Source organism: Thalia democratica, chromosome 1, assembly GCF_965202585.1.
Source record: "Thalia democratica chromosome 1, ktThaDemo2.hap1.1, whole genome shotgun sequence".
In the NCBI taxonomy this organism is placed as follows: Eukaryota; Metazoa; Chordata; class Thaliacea; order Salpida; family Salpidae; genus Thalia; species Thalia democratica.
In genome coordinates, this window is record NC_139165.1 from 54,707,472 (window position 1) to 54,729,501 (window position 22,030).

The 22,030-nt window shown below is 24.6% G+C and overlaps 1 protein-coding gene across 3 annotated transcripts; it reads left to right on the forward strand.

Annotated features, from left to right (window-relative positions):
• The first annotated feature begins 211 nt into the window (after positions 1 to 211).
• LOC145848324 (long-chain fatty acid transport protein 2-like) lies at positions 212 to 21,767 on the forward strand. Of its 3 annotated transcripts, none has more exons than XM_082953867.1 (13): positions 212 to 340; positions 800 to 941; positions 5,794 to 5,970; positions 6,172 to 6,274; positions 6,395 to 6,487; positions 14,111 to 14,269; positions 14,993 to 15,126; positions 15,382 to 15,582; positions 17,972 to 18,042; positions 18,468 to 18,594; positions 19,189 to 19,378; positions 20,398 to 20,518; positions 20,633 to 21,767. In XM_082953867.1, the coding sequence occupies exons 1-13, from the start codon at positions 330 to 332 to the stop codon at positions 20,817 to 20,819; spliced, it is 1,716 nt and encodes a 571-aa protein (XP_082809993.1). In that variant the 5' UTR covers positions 212 to 329; the 3' UTR covers positions 20,820 to 21,767. The 3 variants fall into 3 exon arrangements, with proteins under 3 accessions (XP_082809993.1, XP_082809995.1, XP_082809996.1); XM_082953869.1 differs by having other exon boundaries at positions 14,993 to 15,117; XM_082953870.1 differs by having other exon boundaries at positions 221 to 340; positions 805 to 941.
• The last annotated feature ends 263 nt before the right edge of the window (positions 21,768 to 22,030 follow it).

A 22,030-nucleotide genomic window follows, 5' to 3' on the forward strand; every position in this document is an offset into this window, starting at 1 on the left:
AATACTTTAATGTAAAATATAAACTTTTATTGCACTCAGTATTGGTAACATTGGTGTTTATTTTTATCTTTTTGTTAGAGCTACCTTATGTACTTATAATAGGTATTTAATAAAAATAAGCACAATTATAAAATGAATATTTTTTTTACAGAATGTTAGATACTTTAAGTGATCAAGTTTGTATTGGTACTTCTTTGCTTGCTGGAATATTTTTTATTTGGCAGCTTATAAAAATATATTGTCCTTTTGTATATGAAGATGTATTACTTTTTTTTACTCTAGTAAAGGCACTTCGTTTTCATAAGTACTTTGTTAACAAGCAATATCTCATGTATGATGGGTTAGCATTATTTTATTTAAAACATATATTTTAACTGGAATTACATAATTAAGAAACACATATTTTTAGACAGTACTTGTATGGTGATAAATGTTTTTATGATGCTTTTTATAAAGTTTTTGTTCAATTAGTTTTATGTTTAACCTATTTATTTTATAACGTCTGCATAAAACTTAATTATATTTTAATTTTAAGATTCCTTAATATTTTTTTTTTTCTGAAAACTTAAAAATCTGCCTAAAAGTTTTAAATATAAGTACTATAACAATAATAAAACAAATGTATTTATGTATGATCTTATTATAAATATCTATACTCTTTTTATACAATTTAAATGTTGTCGTAGTTCAAACTCAAGTTTTATTTTATGACTTTCCTTTTACAAATATTAATTAATTTTTTTTTATCTGTTGTTACAAATTTAAATATACAATACACTCATTTTGTTTTATACTTAAGGTTAGCTGAAAAAGGAAAAACTTTACCAAATAAAAATTTTGTTGCTTATGAACAAGAAAAATGGACATTTAGAGAAATGCTGCAATGGACAAATCAGCATGCACGTGCTTTAAACAAAATAGGAGTAAAACCATTTGACAAGGTTTTAAAAGTTTATGTTAATTAAAAGTATTGTTTTATGTTATGTGTATTATTTGATGTTTTTTATATAAAGTAATAGAAACACTAAAGTAAATAAAGAATTAAGCTTTTTTTAAGTTTCATTTTAAGTATTTTATTATTTTAGTATAAAATTGGATATATATGTATCATGAATTCTTGTAGTTAAATTTTAAGTGCTGGCTTTTCAAGAAGTATAATCGATTTTTTTTTATTTAGACTAGATGGAAATACTAATGACTAAAATAATAACAGTCACTTACAAGGTTACATGTAGTTTATAAATTTTTTGAATGTGCACTGACTGGTTTAGTAGTCAGTATCAAAACCTTTAAAAATATACTATAAAAATAAGGTTTTTATTCGTAAATTTTTTTCAAAGAGCTGAAATAGTTAGTACACTTAAATTATTAAATTTAATTTTAAAGAGTTCTTTAAATAAACTGGCTTTTTAATCTCAATTTGTTAGAAAATAATTACAATTTTTCATTATTTTTAGTTGTTTGTTATTTGTAATTTAGCATGAGTTTGTATTACTTAAACTATAAATTGTATTTAATGCACTAAACATTAAAAAGCAACTAAAAACTATCAATTACAAATATAGTAAATATCTACTGCTTGAGCCAAAAAACCTGAATTGTAAAATAAAAAATAATTAAATGTATTATTATTTTTCAATTAATTTTCTTTAATCTTAATAATTTGTTTGATTTTTGTATGCGCACAAACAAAAATTTAATTATGTTTAATATCATTATAAAGTAGCATTCTGAATTGCATATTTCTGGGTTACATGCGTCAGGTCAAATTAATTTTCAATTCAAGTTTAAAATATTATTTTTATGTTGATATTTACAAGTATTTTGAAACAACTGCAGGCGGCAAAAGACTTGTTTATACAGTGATATAGACTATAGAGGGTAGTCAACATATGCTTTTAGCAAAACTGGCTTTAGCTATTTAAGCTTGAACTACTATTGTTTAGTCATTTTTTGTGTAGTATGAAGACTTCATTTAAATTTCAAAATATAATCGGTTTGTAAAATGATTTATATAAGTTAAAAAAGAACTAAGGGCATAGGGGGTGTAAAAAACATTTTTGTAAAGTCTAGTCTCATATGTTACATAACTACTTGTTACTTTTTACCGCTCATTAAAAATCAAAGTAACTTTTGAGATATAAGCGATCAAAGTTAGAGTTTCAATTGATTCTTTATGGGGAGCCCATACTAAAAGGGTATAAATCAGGGTTTCCCAAACTCATTTACTAAATCGCCCCCTTTTCAGAAATTTGAAAAATAATCGCCCCCCACGATTCTACAAAGTAGTTTTTCTCTTGAGTACAAACTTTTGAGCCGAAAATGTTGTGTTTGAAATGTAGTTTAGTCTGGTATTTCTTATGCACGCACTTTTGGGCTGTGTTCAAAGTAGTTTACAGGACTTGAGAAAATAAGTTACAGTTGTTTTCTTATAAGCCCAGTAAAGTGTATTAAAATACTTAATTATTAAAAAGCCTTGTGTAATCTGTTTAAATATGTATTGTTTTGAAACTAATGAAAAATTTAGGGTAGTGGTGAACGACTTTTGTAATCAGCAATTCATATGTACTAAAAAATCTTTTCTAGTTTGAACTCGTTGAAAATAAAATATAAGAAAATTAAAAAACTCGAGAAAAATTTTAATAAAATGATTTAGTACTATTGTGATCTAGGAAATACTATTTTGAACTGTAAACAAAACTGAATGTGTATTTTAAAAGATTAAGTATCAAAAACTAAATTTTGTTTATTTTCCACAAGTAGTTTTCAAGTTATTTAATGGGTCATTTAGAAGTTAATACTAAGTAACTTAATTAAGCCGTTAGTTATTAGCCTATAATAATTTACCAGAAGTAGTGAAAAACTAAAAGCTAGTGTTCAACTATTAAAATAAACAACACATTCTAATTGCTAATATATTAAAAATTAAGATAAAACAAAAAACAGTTGTATTAATAGTTTAAAATTCATTAATGTATAGATTTTTAACAATAATAAATCAAGTTAGAAAAAAAAATTGAGTTTAAGAATCTTTTAAATGAAAAATTTGAAGTCATTTCATATAGAGACTTCAAATCTATACTCTATAAAAACCAAAAAAAAAAATTGAAATAAAAACTTTAATTGTTATTAAGATTTTTTTATTTATACAGATTAAACAAGTAATAACAAAAATATGTCAAATAAATTTCTTTCAAAAAAATACTTTAATCACTACGCTATAAAAACTTTTAGTGTAATGTAAAACGACAAATACAAACTACAAAAATAACCAGGTCAAAATAAAACTTTTAACAGATTTAAAACATAAACCATTTAATAAATACAGTAGACTTCTGCTTGAAATCGCACCTTGAACAAAATCAAAAAATGCAAACTCAAAAATTATTACCAATTTTTTTTTACAAAACGATAAATTCAAATATGTTATATGCAATAACGTTATGAATAAACATGAAATCAACTAAAACATAAAACAAACATTCATTGAAAAAATAGATCTATATAAGATATTAAATATTATGTATTTTTTGTTTTATTAATACTAAGTTAGTAATAGACTTTATTTAAGTTAAATCTAAGAAAATATAAATTTGCACTTTTTTTTGGGTAAAAAGTGCGAACTCAAGAGAAAGTCTACCTTAATTAATATTTATTAGGCATTATGCAAACCTGTTGTAGAATAAATAACTTGATAATTTTTTTATTATAAAAAGACTACTTAAATACAATACAAACCAGGTTTAATAAGAAGTATTTTAAAAGATCAAATAAAATAAAATAAACTTTCATAAAATAATTTCTGCTATTGAAGTCTAATATAATGTTAAGGATGAGGTTCTGCTTGCAAGTTTTTCTAATCTGATTCTTAATTAGTAAAATAAAGCCTCCTTTACAAATATCTAGATTAAATCTTTTGCTCAAGATGTTGACAATGAACTGAAAATTTTTTCAACAACATAGCTAGAAAGAAAAACTATAAACAACAATCTAAATTTCTCTTAAATGATTGGATACTTATGCCTTATTTTTTGAGTCCAAAAGCTTTCATATGGTTCTTTAGAAAAATTTACTTTAAGTTCAAGGTCAGTTTGTAAGTCTAAGAAGGTTTCCTGTAAGTCGTTTACTTCAAAAAGATCTGCCTCGAAGGGATCCATATTTTTATCTATATGATAGCTTTTTTGTGTCAAATCAAAATTTTACTATATAATATGTTGAAATTGTAAAAAGTTCCAGATTTTTTAGGTTGTTTTTTTGCCTAAATTGCCAAATTCCAGGTTTCTAGGTAAATTGGCAACCCTGTATAGTTTTATTTCTTAGTCTAACTAAGTGACTTTTCAAAAAACAATTGAAAATATCATGAGGTGTTAGTTGATAATTGATAACATAGATTTTTACAAACCAGTTATGATCCCAAATAACATATATGTCAGGTTATAAAATGGTGAGAGGGATTCCGATCGTCTATGATCTATGTAATTGTCAAATAAGATTACATATAAATGAAAATATGTAATTTACTTGAAAGTAGGAGTCATAAGTACTTGATTTTTTCTTTATATTTTACATAAACAAGATAAATTTTTTTGTTTAAGTTTTATCTCAGGATCAAATATTTAATAGAAAGCTAAAACTAGTAACATAGCAAGATAAAAAGTAAAAATTTTATGACAGCCCAAAATTTAAAAAATTGCCCCCTTTTCTCCCCCTTACTAATTATCGCCCCCAGGGGGGCGATATCGCCCACTTTGGGAAACCCTGGTATAAATAGACTATTTCACCAAAAATCTACCTCCTCCTTCATTTTTTGAGCAATTGTTTTAGAACGTTTTCAGAGTAATCTTTAACAAATTATAAACAACTTATAGGAAACAAATTTTTTAGTTTTTCTAAAATAAACTTAATAAACATCAACAAAAAAAGTTGATTTTTCAAAATTTTAGTCATAATTTATAGCATTTTTTATCAAAAATCCGTTTCCTACAAGTTGTTTGTAATATTTAAAAAAAAATTCCTGAAAATTTAAATTGAATTGTTTTAAAAAATAAGGAGGAGATAGATTTTTAATAAATTTTTCAAAATTCCAAGAAAACTGGCCTTGAAAACTTTTGGTTCCATACGGTTGTATCATATTTTTTTACAAAACTTGTCATAAATTTAATTGAAATTTATTTGTTCTATAAAAAGTATAGTATGGTATATACTCTAGACTTTAAAATATAAGTCAATTTTTATTTTTATAAAAGAAAAAAAAGATTTAACTCTATATGCCCTTAAATCTACAAAAAAAACAGCTTCTTTAAAATAGATTACAATTGTAATTTAATATTACTTTTTTTTTTTTAACATTAATCAATACAAATAGTGTTTTTGAAAAATATACAAACACTTTTTTTTGGAATTTTCTGAAGTTTTTTCATTTTTTGACAAAAAACAAATAGTTTACTGCTTTTAGAGTATAAACTTTGATTTAAATAACTTTTATAAAAATAAAATGATGTATCTAGTTTTACTAATCTATTAGTGTATAGCTCCTGGTTGTTTTATATCAGTCAAATGTTAAATTTGAAAGCTTTAGTTTTGTAAAATACATTTTAAAGTAAATGTTTCATAATTTTGACATGTTTTTTAGTCTAGTTTGAAAATATCTCATGTATTAAGATTTTATTTTAATTATACAAAGTTATGTAAATTTTAAGGAGTCTATGCTATCTGTTTTTTTACTATTTTTAGTTAAGTGCCTCTGAACTATAGATTATACAACGAAAAATAATGAATATACTTGTTTTAAAGATATCACTGATGATGATGAATGAGCCAAGTTTTGTTGCAATCTGGGCTGCAGCCACTGCAAATGGAGCAACTACAGCGTTTATAAATTATCAACTTAAAACTAAATCTTTGTTACATTGCATTGATGTTTCTGAAGCTAAAGTACTTATTACTGGGAACGATGATTTTATTGTTGAGGTATAATATTTTTTTACTTAAAATCAAGTTAAGAAAATTTATGATATACTAATTAATTTATTTTTCATAAGTTTTTAAAGTTCTTTTAACTTGTTTTAATTTTTCAACGTACTTAATGTTTACTACTCTTTAAAATTAAACAAATTTTTAATTTATATTGAAAATACACGATGTATGTGTGGTATTTAAAAACAATTTCAGGCAGTTAAAGAAATAAAAGACGATTTAGCTTCTAGAGGAATAGCTGTGTATACTTACAGTGCTATCAAAAACAGCGGATTTAAAAATTTGAATGAAATTATTGGTAATAAACTTAGTGTTTATATAAAAATTTGTAACATTTGAAATAATTTTATTAATTTCATTCATTTACTGATCTGTTAGACAATAAAACTTCATTAAAATTTTATATTCATGTTTTAAGAGAATCAAAGTACATCAAACATCCCAAAGTCTTGGCGAGGAGAATTTACACCAAAAGAACCCAGTTGCTACATATACACTTCTGGAACTACAGGTTAGCAAAATAAATTTCTTAAACAATTTTATTCTTTATTTATTTATTAAAATTTTTAAATATATGGTTTTCTTATTATTTTACTTGAATTAATTATTTTAGATAAAACAGAGTTTTAAACAAATGCCATGTCTTTCTTGCAGTTATAGTTTATTCACTTTAAGAATCATTAAGTATCTGATTTTAGATTTAAAAAATAAGTAACAATAAACATAACTCTATATTTTATAAATATATATCTATATAAATCTTTGCTTTAAGCGTATTATCAGAACCATAACAAAGTTTATAGCAAGTTTTTTAAAGAATAAAAAAAATACAAATTATGACGTGTCAAATAAGTTTGAATAAATTTAGGTAGCTAATCTTAAAAACACTTTCTGTACAAGTTAATTTATGTTTTGTTTTGTATTGTTTGTTCTTATTTTTAGTTTAGTTTTGTTGCTATTTTTGATATTTTTTAATATTTTAAGTTTTTTCTAAGTAAATACTTTGATTTTTAAGACAGGGTTGCTGTCTTTCTTTTTTTTTAATTTAGCAATGATTCTTTTAAAGTATTTCAAGTTCGTATTTTTCTAAGCTACATTTTTCGGTTTTGTTTTAGTTAGTTCCGCAAAGTATTTCTCATTTTAAACTACAGTCTTCGTTTGCGTCCTTTAGTTCCCATATTCAATTTAATAATTATATGCTATGTATTTTTAACTTATATTAAGTCCGTTGATGGTAAGAGAGGCTCTCTACTTTATGTAGGTGTCAATTATAAGTTAAGATACACGAAAGTAAATTTTTGCTTGGAACAACTGATATAGCGTTCTAAATGCTTCGTCAGCCAAGTGTTCAATCAATAAAAAGCAAACATATACGTACAGTTTATTTGACTAACAACAAAGCAGTATATAGGGTCGACAGGAAATACCTTTAAACAAAGATACAGAAACCACAAATCATCATTCAACAATATTAACAAAAGACACACAACAGAACTAGCGAATTACATATGGAACTTAAAAGATAACAATACAGACTACAAAATTAAATGGGAAATATTAAACAGGACAAAATTAAAATTCAATACTAAATTCGGTAACTTACTTTGTAACTTAGAAAAAATAGAAATCGAAAAATCAGATAAGAACGTAACACTAAACAAGAAAAGCGAAAGACAAAACATATGCATCCATTATCAAAAATACTTTTTTAACAAAATTAAAACCAACTAAATATTAAAACAAAATAAAATCGAAGCGGCAAACACGAGTATTTTATAGCATTTATAACATTTTTCCCAACAGCCTAAAAAATTTTTCTAATAGCTTAAAACATTTTTCCAAAATAACCTTTTTAAACTTTCCTAAAAAGCATAGAATAACATTTACAGCGTATTTCAAATTCAACTAATCGTACAATAAACTGTACCATTACTACGTCATAATTACTATAAAAAATTCTAAAATCGAAATTTCTGTTCACTATTATAATAAACTACAACTCACTGAAGATCACATGAAATTTTACATTTCAATGTGTGAAACAGCTGTTTGAATTATAGTTTTTATATAATTAAATAAATAAATATATATATATATATATATAAGATGTAACGTTATAAGGCGTTAAATCCTGGAGATCCTGATAAGCTAAGCTTATCGGAATGTATATCACAGATGTTCTTGTGCTAAAACTTTATTTCAACTAACGGCGTTTCACTGCTCTCAAATAAATTTAAGAACAGATCTACGGAGTCTCAAAAAGCTCTAAGAATATATATATATATATATACATTGTGTGCCATTACTAGTTGTCTCATGTTTTGCATACAGGAATATAACACTTAGTGTCTTCCTGTTAAAAACTTTACTATATGAATGGTCTTCAGTAAGTTTTTATCCACAATCTCTAGGAATCGTTTCCCTACCTGTGTTGCTACACTTTTGCAGCATGTACTACAGTACTAAAATTAATTGTACATTTAGAAGAAGAATAATAGCACACAACAATAAAATATTCAACAAAAACAATATAAACGATAAAAGCAACACAAAAGATAAACTTTGCAGTTGCCGCAAAGAACCTTGTCCTTTAATAATCGATGTCTAGTTTCAAACATTATATATAGAGCAACTTAACATCAGATAAAATAACCAAACAGTACTTAGGATCTAAAGGAAATACTTTCAAACAAAGATATAGAAACCACAACTCATTCAACAACATTAACAAAAGATATACAAAAGAACTGACAAACTACATTTTGAATTTAAAAGATAACAATACAGACTACAAAATTAAATGGGAAATACTAAACAGTACAAAAACGAAATTCAATACTAAATTCGGCTGCAAACTTTGCAACTTAGAAAAAATAGAAATTGATAAATCAGACAAGGACATAACGCTAAACAAAAAAAGCGAAATACAAAATATATGCATTCATACCAAAATACTTTTTTAGCAAAATTAAAACAAACTTAATATTACATCAAAGTAAAACTAAGCCGCGAACACGAATAGTTTAAAACATATTTTTCCAATACAGTTTAAAACATTTTTCTAATACAACCTTTCCAAACTTTTTAAAATGCATAAATTCTTAAACTAACAAGATCAGCCTATTTTTTTCAAACTTAACATACTGTACAAAAAAACCTTCATTATTACTACGTCATAATTATTATAAAATTTACAAATTCTACATTTCTGTTAAACACTGTTAATAAACTTTAGCTTTACTGATGACCAGGGGCGTCGCGTGGGGTGTTGCACTGCCGCAACTGCACCACCTTGAAATTTTGTAAGAAAAAAAATAAGTATCTATAACGTTTTCGTTATTTTTTAAACGAAATCTCTTTTAAAACTCTAATTTTGAAAACGACCATTTTGCCCACTTCACTGCCGCAAACTCTTAGCTGACTGCCGCAAATGAACTCAAAAAAGCAAAATTTCTTCAATAAGTAAGTTAAGTTGAAAATTCCCTAAAACAGGACTTGCTTATGTATCATCTACAAGCTATTGTCAACATAAATTAAAAACAAAGCTAAGCTACTGCAAAGTGCAAAGGATTAAACTTAAGTTTATGTACCCCCATGATTTTTTAAATTTAAAAGATCACTTCTATTAAAAAGAAACAATAAAAGAACAAAACTTGTCATAAATTACATATTTTGAAAAAAATAGACAAAAAACCTAAATCACCAAAGTCTTAAAGATTTGTTTTTTTATTTAAATTTGCATACATAAACTTAACTATAACTGATTATTGTTATCATAAAGTTAATAAGATATTTAATTAAGTTATATTTAAATATAAAATTTGAGTGCTGAAAATAAATGTTAAGAAGTTTATTATAAACTTCTAGTTTACTCTTACAGAAAAATAATTTAGATTTATATTAAATAAAAATTAGTATTATTGATACAGTCACATATTTAAATAAAGTAAATAGCTTTAACTTAGAAATTTTGATTACTTAGAGTAGTTTAACATTTTAGGAGAATTTAGTCTACTTTATATGACTTTTGGTTTAATTTTTTTATTAACAAAGAAAAAATTTTAGATAAAATTGCTGAAACATGGTTGCCTTGCCTCATAATCAGGATAACTTAGAAATTAAAAAAAAAATAAAGATGACCCAAGATAAATTAAAACTGACCAAATTAGAAAAATATTCAGGCTGACTAAAGCAGTTTTAGTTTTTTACTCTGAAAATAACAAGCTTATTTATAATTAAAAAATAAGTGTTTTACCCCTATGGCCACATGAAAACTAACTAACCAATTTTTTTAATGTTATAATGGTTACATATTTATAATTTATCTTTAAATTTCTTAAAAAGTCAACAGCCTCACCAACTAAACTTAAAAAAGTTGAGCTCCTGAGAAAAATACTGTCATCAAAATGAAAACAAATTAAATTTAAATAAAGAAAAGATACCCTTAAAGAACTATTGAATTTTAAACCTCCAACAAAAAAACATTAAATTTAGAAAAAAGTTAATAAAAATCTAAATGTTTGTAAAAAAAATTGTGCAAAATTTTGAGGGGTAAGGTGGGGGGGAAGGGGTGTATAGGCTCTTTTTTCATGTTGTTCTTATTTTAACGTTTTCAGAAAGCTAATAGTTACTTTTAATAAACTTGAAATTTCCAATTAAACTTTTAGATACAACTGGTCAAAGGCAGAGAGTACAATGATTTATTATACAAGGAGCAAACCAAAACACCAAAAAAATACAATTTTACTGAAAACCTATATTATCCATAATTTTTAAAGCAATTTTTATCAAACTTTTTATCCTACTTTTTAGAAAGTTTTATACTTTTGTTGAAGAGAAGTTTAAAATTTTTAAGCATCAATATATATTTTTGTATATACAAAAAGTAATTACTTTTGTTATAACTTTTTTTTCTTAGTGTTTTAAATATCTATTTTAGCAAATAGTTTTGTTTTATAAAAGAAACATCTAAAGATTTCAAGGCCAACTTATAAAAAAAAGATATTATTATAGTGATTTGATTTATTTGTTGTTCGAGTTTATATTATATTAATAAGGAGTCTTTTGTACCTCTGACTGTGAACTACCATATCTCAAAAATTAATATGAATTTTTTATATTGATAAAAGATGACTTTTAGTTAAATTAAAACTGTATAAAATAATTTCAGTAAAATAATTCTTAAGTAGATGATAAAATTGTTATAGAAAAAAGTCTTTATTTAAGATAAAAAAGAGTTTTAAAGTAGGGGATTTTTTTTAAAATTCTGCACCACCTAATAAAAATACCACGCGACGCCACTGCTGATGACTATATGAGGTTATATATCTCATATACATAACGGTCGTATAAATCTACTGTTTTTGATAAAGTCCAGTTAAATAATTAGCTCCAATTCAGTTTGTCGAGCACTATCGACCAAAACTTTAAAAAAATCTTTTAATATGTATATATATATATATATATATATAAAGTTGGACAAAAATAAACTTCTCTTGGAACAACTGTTTCTGCGTTCAGCACGCGTCCACAGCCAAGTATTTTATTCAATTAAAGACAAGCTTCTAAGTACAGTAACAAAGTTATAAAAAATATATATTACGTAATAATTGAATAATTAATAAGTGCATTTTGAACAAAATTAATAACACAGGTTTTATATAAATTGTTTTCGGTAATGTAAACAGCTAGTATAACAACAATACATATATGATAGAAAATAATATGTTTAGATAAACTAAATCATCTTCCAATAAAGCATACTTGAAGGGCTTTTAAATAATTTAATGCAAATTGTTGAATTCAAAAATAACAGTACAACTGTTTCATATATGCTTCGCTACAATCCTAAGCTGTTTTAATTCGAAATTAATCGAATGTACATAACATTAGTGAACGAATTACACAAAAAAAATCTAAACAACATTATGACTTAATTATAAAATTTTGTATAAGAAGCGTACCAGTGCAAAAATTGAACTTTCTTTTGTTCAAAAATTGAACAAACAATTAAAATTACAAAACTAAAATTAAGTGACTACAACTTTTTTTTAATTTGTAGAACTTAAAAAGAAGCGTATTCATTTGTCGGCAAAACAATATAAATTCGTTTCACTTGTTTAAACAACCATCTCGTTTAACGCATACAATACGTTAGTTGATTTTTTAAAGCTCAGCCTAAACCCAGATTATTATATCGGCTGTAGGTTGTACTCTGTTTTTTACCTTCTACGTTGTTCTGAAATCAATGTTCTTGCACAGGTAATAAAGAGAGCTCAGTCTTTATTTCATACACATTACATTTAAAATATTTTTCATGGAAAGCATCTTTACTAAATTAATTATGAATTTGAACTAAGTTGAGCATAAGCCGATGTAGAACTTCTTTTCGAGGTTATAGTTAACTGTTGCCTTGTAAATGATGTTCTCCAAACGGTAATTGCCCCCTTTTAAATCATATTAACAGCCACCAACCCAATTACATTGACTCTGAATTTAATTATTTTGTTTAATGTTTTTTGATCATGTGCTTTTAATTTCTCTACAAATCTTTGCTTTCTCCACAAACTAGCCGTACATGAGTAGCTAATTCGCATATTATGATTATTGAAGATTTTTGAAAGTGGGTAGGTTTTGTTGAAACGTTTTTTTATACTAAATTTATAAGTTCTCTACCGATTTTGTTTTAACTGAATTGCCAAAGGGGGGATTATACTAAACTGTATTTCGTTTTCTTTTATTCTTCATTTTAGTTTTTTGCTCAGGTTTTTCAATATTAGTTCGTAATCATGTTTTGTCTTGAAGAACTTTTCTTCGTTATTTTATCTTTTATTTAAAGGTTGATTGATTACATTTGGTATTTGTTTTATATTATAATATTTTTTGGATGAATAGATTTTTGTTAATACATATAATTTTTGCGTTTTGTTTTTTTTTTTTAAATATAGGAGAATTCATAAAAGTTGAGCTTCACATCCAGGTAGTCAGTTGTCACCATTGGTTAACAGTTACTTGTAACCCACTTTAAGAAGTATGCGTTTGTATTTTAATCTTTAACTTTAAAGTCAGAAGAATTAGGCAAAACATCCACAGTGGGCCTGCAACTGAAAATATAAAAAAAATAATTTATTGTGAAAATTTTTGGGTAGATAGCCAAGGTTCTTGCGCATTTAGTTCTTCAAGCTAAACTAAAAAATTCCATCTATAACTAAAGTTATGTCTCTTGGCGCGAGTAAATTTGAGGGGCTTTTAATTAGTTCAAATTTTGCTGTCTTTTAAAATATAGAATTAACGCTTAAATAAGAAACTATTAAAAAACTACTTTAAATTTAAAGTATTTTATTACTTTTTTCAAAGTTTAAAAAAGGTACTTCAAAGAATTGTTAGATTAAAAAATTCATTAAGCTGTTTTTCGTAAAAAAAAAGTTTATCTTCTATTTATTTTTATCGACATTCTAGTAAACTTTTTACAATATGAAAAATTCCGGGCAGTTGGATTAACATGTTTAATTTGCCTTATATTTTATTTTCAAACAAAGATATTTATAATTAAAAAGTGCATAGAGCGAAATAGTTTTATAAGAGCTACTACTTAAAGTCCAATAACTTTTAATCTGTTAGAAGTATTTATTTAGTTTTGAAAACTTAACAGATACAAGGTTAGATTAATATTAAATATTTGTAAAGATTTACAAATGTTGATTTTTTAAAGAATTCAATCCCTATTTCCATTTAAACGCGATTTGGGCCCACTGTGACATCTAGACTATCGTCTCTTTATAACCCAACTCTTTCTAACCCAACCATATATTTCAACCAGTCAAAGTAGAAAGTCCTACCAGTTCGCATAATTCTGCACCCATAAACGATTCCCACGCTACTTCAAAAAAGAGCTAGTGTTATTTGCTCTCTTGCGTAATAGATTTCCTTGTTCGTAGAGTACTGATTTACAGGCATTTTTTATCAGATTTAAATTTTCATTAGGTACGCTAGTAAAATTACCAGCGAGTTTTAGTGATTTTATTACCAATTGTTCGCTAGTTTTAAAGTATACTAGTCAGCAGGTGGGTTATTGTTATATAAAATATTTTTAAGGTTTAAATTTTACATTTTGTAACGATCAAAACTCGTTCAGGCCTGCCAAAAGCAGTCAACATGAGTTCGGAACGTGCATGGAAGGCTGGTGCTGTTGGCACTACTATGAGACTCACTCACGATGACATTATTTACACACCACTTCCCCTTTATCATGCCGCCGCAGCAGGCATTGGACTATCATCAGCGTTAGCTCATGGTTATTTGTTTTATTTAAATTTTTGAGATTGTCTAAATATAATTTTCTATTTTGAATAGTTTCAATTAGTAAAAGCTTTTACATTTATCGTAACTTCGTAATATTTTATCTTTTTTTGGCTGTTGCAGTTCTTACCTATGCTTTCTTTTTGCTTAAAATTATTTAGATAAACTAAGTTTTTATAATTTCTAATACATCTTATTTCATCTCCATTTAAGGAAAAATATGCTTTATTGTGTTAACAGTTTGTAAAAGTTTTTTAGGCTATTAATTTTGTAATTTTAGTTTAAACTCGACAAAAGCAAGTATAAAAAAAAATTGCTGAAAATTTTATTTTATTTTTTAGTTACCTAAAAGAAGCTTATGCTTTAAATAAGTTCGCCATTCTTATTTTAAGCTAAATTATAATAAAACTACTTATATGGTTTATAACATTTTTTTGACCTAAAAGTCGTTTTGTAGTGAGTTCTATATAACTATACATTTTTATATATACACAAACAAAGAGTTTAAATTGTTTAACAAAATAATGTAAAACAAATCCATTAAAAAAAAGTTGTTTTATAAAAACAGTCATATAAAAATTATTTACAGTTATAACTTTTTACTAAAAATTATCAAACAATATTAGTTTTTCTGTACTAATTAGTTTTTCTTTATATTAGTTGTATTATAAGTAGGTGTCATTTATATTGATACAAAGTTATCAAATAACTTTTGTAGGTTGCATGATTGTGATCAGAAAGAAATTTTCAGCGAGTCAATTGTGGGATGACTGCAGGAAATACAACGTCACAGTCGTGCAGTACATTGGTGAAACAATGCGATACGTTTGCAACCAACCTCCCGTTTGTCCGGTTATATTAAAGATACAGTTTAAAAAATTATGAGTATAGTTTGTATTTAAAAATTTTCTTTTTGTTATACTGATGAAGTAATTTTTACTTTTTCATCTTTGTATTGTTGTATTATGTTGTATCATGTGCTAAAATAAAGTATAGTATCTATCAAGTAGTATAAAAACACTTTAAAAACTTTGCTAAGTTTTTGTAGTGCAATTTATATTAAAGACAACATCCAAGTTTACTCATCATTTAATTCTTAAAATAAAGAATCCTGCTGAAGACATGAATCACAGAGTGCGAGCAGTAATAGGAAACGGTATGAGACCAGATGTGTGGAGAGTTTTGCTTGATAGGCATGGAAATAACATCCATGTGTATGAGTTGTATGCTGCTACGGAAGGAAATATCGGGTTTATCAATTACTTTAACAAGTTCGGTTGTGTTGGTACACTGAGTCCATTGTATCAGGTTTTTGTTTTTGATCATTTAGATTGAAGATTGTTAAGTATTTTTTTTAAATTTGGTATAAATTACTTTAGTAAAAGTTTAATTAAAACACTGTTATTAAAACTTTTAATTCTGAATTTCTGAAACCGAATAACTAAAAGGTTCAGTACATATCACATAAAATAGTTTTGAAACCGCTTAGAAAAGTTATAGATTTTAGTTTTACTAAAAAACTACATTTAGTGATTTTAACTACTATCATGCAACTTTAAATAAACAAAGTTTACAATGAAAGAAAATAGTAAAAAAAAACATTACAAATAAAGTTTTATTATTTAAAAAAAAAGAACATAAGATTTTAAAGATAATGAAACAATTTAAAGTTTAATATTTTGAAGAATTAAGCTTTTAATTTTTTAATTGTTAATTGTTTCTTATATTCTTATACTTTTATTAAAATTTTATTGCTTCATATTTTTCCAAGATTAATTTTTTATGTTATAATACTTGAATTGCTTTGACGAATTAATCTAATAAGTTTTACTTGGTAATCTTTTGGAAAAAACACAAGTTATTAATGTTTTACTTAATGATTAAATAAGATTATTAGTTTATTGTTTCAAGTTCTACACAAGCGTAGTAAATATTTTTTTTATTTTAAGACTAGTTGTTTTATTATAATAATTGATTTACCTTTTATTTGCTTGTTTTATACTTTTAAAACTTAGTGTAGATAAAATATTTTTATGTAAAATAACATATATACGTTTTAATTATTTAACCTTTTTAATAAGATTTAATTGTAATTTTTATTATACTGTTTTTAATAATAACAACTCAAAAGTTAATAACAAAGTTTTTAAACATATTTAGTTTATAAAAATTGTTGACATTTCTCTGTTCTATAGATAATGAATAGGAAAATGTTATTGAGTTCTCAAAAATTTGATTTTTTAAAAAAGAAAAGATATAAAGAGGCATAAATGTGTGTTTTTTGTAATAATACAGATTTAAATAATAATCTAGTGCAAATAAGATAGTTTATTCACTACTACGTTTCGGTGGCAAAAAAAATTACGACTTTGTGAAATAATTATAATGACAAAAATATATAAATTATTTAAATAAGTAAACAAATTTATATTAATAGTTAGCATTAACAACGTATACTAATTTTTTTTTTAATTATTTATATAATGTGTTAATTTGCAAATGTAAAGGTATAACTATTAAGACCATTAATTTTGAACAAAACTAGTAAAATACTACTATAGTAGTTAAAAGATTATTTCCTAAAACTTTATGTAGTATACTTATAATATTTAAAACAAAGTAAAACAGAAATAGTCTATGATAAGTATTTCATGGTAAAACCAAAATAAAATAAAACATCAACTAATTTTAAAAAGATGCTTAGGTTTTAAACAAAATTTAAATTGTTTGTATAACAGATTCTAAAACTGATAGTTACGTCATGATATTATGCTATCTACTTGATATTAGCCTCCAGCAAAAAATTTTTCTGATGTTTTTGTATGCGAGAAAAATAAATAACACGGTTTTGTTTTTTTTTTAGCACAGGCTTTCTATATACAAACAGCTTGTCTATCTTTTAACAATTTAAGTTAACCCCAACCTGTTTACATTTGTAACAATATAAGTTCCTAAAGTATTAGTACTAATTAGAACGGCTAAAAATAAAACCAACAAATAATTAGTAAATAGCATGGTACTATAAGGCAGCTGTTCATAACTTTAGTAAATACATATTTGTACCTTTTTTACCTTATGTTCTTTGAAGCATTTATATTTCTTAGAGCTCCGTTGAGTTGTGCTATCCAAAGAACAGAGAAACGTCTTTAGTTTTAAATATTTAAGTGCTTTTCAAAATTGTTGTTTAAATGTTCCAACGAATTTGTTTAATTTTGATTTAAAAAAAAATATCGTTAATAAATATTACATAAAACATTTACAAATTAAAACTTGTAATTTGTTACTTTATAGATGAAGTAGGTTTTAAATACATGTTTTTTAAAAATCTATGATTTGAAAAAAATAATTAAAGTGTTTCTATTAATACAAGTTTATTAATGGTTTTAAAGTTATGAATGTTATTTTGATGTAGTACAAGTCCCGTGACCTATAATATAATGACCTTATAATGAATTTACTAGAAATTTAACTTTAAATTTTGCAACAATTTAATTTTTTTGTAGCTTAATGTCTACACTTACAATAAGTTACCTATAAATGACTAAGTTTGCAAAAAATAAACTTATTTGTTTGCACTGATAGTTATTTTGTAATACATGTTTGCTAGCTTAATTGCACAAATTTCGAACAATATTTACAGTAAAGTTGTTTAATATTGTTGAATACTAAACTTCTTTAATTTAGTATAATTTTGTAGTTCATATGTGATATTTACGTAGTGAAGTTTAATACTGAAACGGAAGAAGTTGTTAGAGATAAAAATGGAAGGTTTGTTTTTAAAGTGTGTATATTACTTTTAATATATTTAATTTTTAAATTCGAATAAGAACACAAAATTATTCAAACTAGAAACAGCATGTAACTCCAAAACTGTAGCAACACTTTGTTTAGACTTTTAAATATATTAATAAAAAAAATATTAATGAAGGTCCTAAATACTTTCTGTAGTAGTTTTAATCAATAAAAAATAATTATATTAAGTAATTTTAATTAAAAAAGGCACATACTAAAATTGAACAGATTTGTTAAATTTTTGCTTTTCGATTTTTAAACAAACGTGACAAGTTGCAACTTTTTTCTAAAAATTTTAAATTTATATTTTACTTTTCTGCATGAAATTTTTTATTAAAAATCAACCTTACAAGTTCACTAAAGTTTTGTTTATTGTGAAACTGAAAAATTTACTAAAACAGAACAATTGAAGCAAGCTTTAACGAAACTGGATTAGTCATAGGAAAAATTAAACGAAATTTTGAAATTTCCTCATACAAAGGCGCAAAAAAATTAACTGATAAAAAAATTATAAAGGATGTTTTTAAAGTAAGAAACTTTAATGAAATTCTTTGTCTTGATAATAATTTGACTAAAGAAATGCTTTAAGTATAAGTCACAAAGTTTTTACTCTATAGACTTATAGAGTATAGTTAATTTATAAAATAATAGCATTTAAGATTTAATTATACGTTAAATATATACAATAATAAATTTTATAACATAATTTTAACAATAAAACAGTTTAGTACAACAACTAGATTCTTTTGTCTTATATATTTTATTCTAAGTTTATAAATATATAAACTAAATATCGTCAAATACAAATCCTAAAAATTTATTTTTTTATGCTTTTGTATTATTTTAAAGTTTAAAAAGTAGTTATTTTTTAAGTGTGCTCACCAATTTCAAAACAAAAAACCTTCTGTAAAGTAATCAGTTAGTATTCAAGTTGAATTTTTAGTTACTTTTTTTTTTAAATATACTAAATTATTGTGAAAAAATAGTACAAACATAGTAATAAGCATTAGTAGACTTTCCTTGTGACATATACATCTAGTTTGTTATTTTTTCAAAGATATCAAGTGTTTTTACCTTTTTGTTACAAACGTGTTCATCAAGTTTAGTTTTGCATGCAAACAGAAGGGTGACCAGTTTTTCAACAGTGGAGACCTCATGTGTAGAGATAAGCAGTATTGCATGCACTTTGTCGACAGGGTGGGTGACACTTACAGGTGGAAAGGTGAAAATGTTTCCACCAATGAAGTTGGTGACATTGTTGGTGGATTCCCTAAAGTGAAAATCGCAAACTGCTACGGAGTGGAAGTAGCTGGTTTGTTATATTATAAATGTCGTTCTTAGGCAATTAATAATATAGTTAGTAAAATATTATTTTTTCTTTAACAACTTGTTTAAGAAAAACTTACAGAAATATTTTTATATATTAGTGTGAAAAACTATCTCATCAATTAATTACATTCAAATAACAGAAATTTTAGTAACTAATACTATTCAATTTATTTTAAAAAACAAAATTAAAAAAATTATTTTTTTTTGCTGAAAATATATTGTTTGTCTTTTTATTTAAATAAATTAAATGCTCTTAAAAAATAATGATATTATGACTCTTTTTTACATCAAACATTATTTGTACAAAAAAAGAAATTAATCATTGGGCCGGTATTCTTTTATAAGTAACAATTGGTTGAATGTAAGAGAGATAGTCTTTCACAGGCTATCATAAGTTTAAAATTTTTATGAAAAAAAAATGTAAATGCTTAAAAGCAAACTTGTATTGAAACATTCATTTATTAAACACAATTGTTTACTCAAAGTCAATAGTATATTTGTACAGATTTATAAAGAAAGCATAGTTTTTGGTGTTTTGCGCAAGCTCTAAGTAAAAAGTACGTTATGAGTAGTAACTTGCTGTTCTATTTTTTTAGCTTGCTGTTCTGTTTTTTAAACCTAAATGATACTGTGTTGTATATTGATTTTTTCTCCTTTAATAGAATTCGTAAGGTATTGATGTTTTTATATTTTTTAAGGTAAAAGCTTGTCATTGATTTCAATAATGTCTCTGTTTTTAAATAAAATGTTTATTTGCAATTATTTTCTAACAAGAAAAAAAACAAGACATTTTGATTGCATTTAATTGACATAAATAAATATTTGGCATATGAAATAGTATCCAGATAATAATATTTAATTTAAATATACTTTATTTTTTTATGCTATAATAGTGTTAGTATTTACGTTGCTATAATACTATTTTACATTTAACTAGATTAATTTGTACATAGATGTTGTAAGCCCTTGAAGTTTTTTCATTTGTTATAATTTTTTTTTTAGGAAATGAAGGCAGAGCAGGAATGATAGCACTTATTATGGACAGTTCAAGCGTTGATTTCAACAATTTTTATCAGTTTGTATCAAATAATCTACCTCATTATGCTAGACCGGTGTTTATAAGGTATTTTTTTACATGATAAAAGTGTTTATTTAATTGTTTAAAATTCTTAAACAAAAAAAAAATATTTTTTAAAGAAAAAGTACTTTTGTACAATAAAATATCACATTTTTCTAGAATTGATAAAGACTTGGAAGTTACTGGAACCTTCAAGCTTAAAAAAGCCGTTTTAAAGTCTAATGGATTTAATCCTGAGTCAAACAAGGACTCTGAATTTTATGTAGTCAACCATAAGTCTAAAAGCTATATGAAAATTACAAAGCAGCTTTACAAAGATATTCAAAGTGGTGAACTTCGACTTTAAGAACCTAAAATAACTAAACATGTCTATAAAAACAACTGTTAAAGTACTTTGAACTGTGTTCGACTGATGCGTTTCTCTATAAATTAACAATGAAAAATTTGATAGAGCTCATAAAGTTTTTATCTGTGTTTATCACAAAAAATACAAAATTTGTAATTCTTCCTAAAGACTTTTTATTCTTAACTGGATATAAGAAACATTAATGATTTTATCAATTTAGTTAATAGTTTAATGAGAAAAACACCAGTCGAATAAATTTTTAATTACTGCAATATTTGTTTTGATTTTTAAAAGGGTTTACTTGTTTTGATATTAAGGGTGTAAAATACATTACGTTGTATATTTTAGTGTACGTAACACAAATCTTTTCGTGAACATCTCATCGTTTTATTATTTAACAATGTATATATTTAAAAATGATTGTCTTACAATTTTATTTTAAGTTAAAATTTATTTTTAGTGTTTTTGCAATTAAAAGTTAGTTTTATTAAGCTGTAAAAAACGTTTGTTTTTAGTTATAATACATTTTTAGTAGTGAATGAATAATTTAAAAATGTTCTGTAGAAAAACAGATTTTAGTTTGATTACAGCAACAACAACGCATTATAATTTTGTTTATAACTTTCAAGTATATATCTACAAAAGACACTGGTCTATCTTTTAAGTGTTAGAGTGGTATAAAAACAATTTTTTGAATAGCAATAAAAAGCTTTATATATTTTAAACTAGGATCAAATTATTCAGTTAAAATAGTTTGGGTAATAATATTAAAATTCAGTTCTGCAATAATTTTTAACATTTTTAGCTTATTATACTGATTGAAGTTTTTGCTTAAAGTTGTTCTTTAGTTTTATGTTGCTCTGTAGCCTATTTTATTTTTGTAGTAAAATTTTTTGCAATTTTTCTTTAATTTGAACGGTTTTATTATGCAAATACTTTTAAGATAATCATAAAATTACCTCTTTTGTCTTAAATGTTTGTAGTTAAAAAAATGTTTTATTCATTGTTATAAGTGTAAAAGATATTTTATTAAATTTTCTATGATTTGTACGAAAATTATTAAAAATTTTTCAACCTTGTAAACTTTGAGCAATTTAGCAGAATAAACAATTTCTACTTTTTCTACATATTGTTTTTATCAAAAGTGCTTTAAGATTTAAAATATAATGTATGAGTTTTTAAAGGTGTTGGTTATAAAGTTTCTTTTTAAG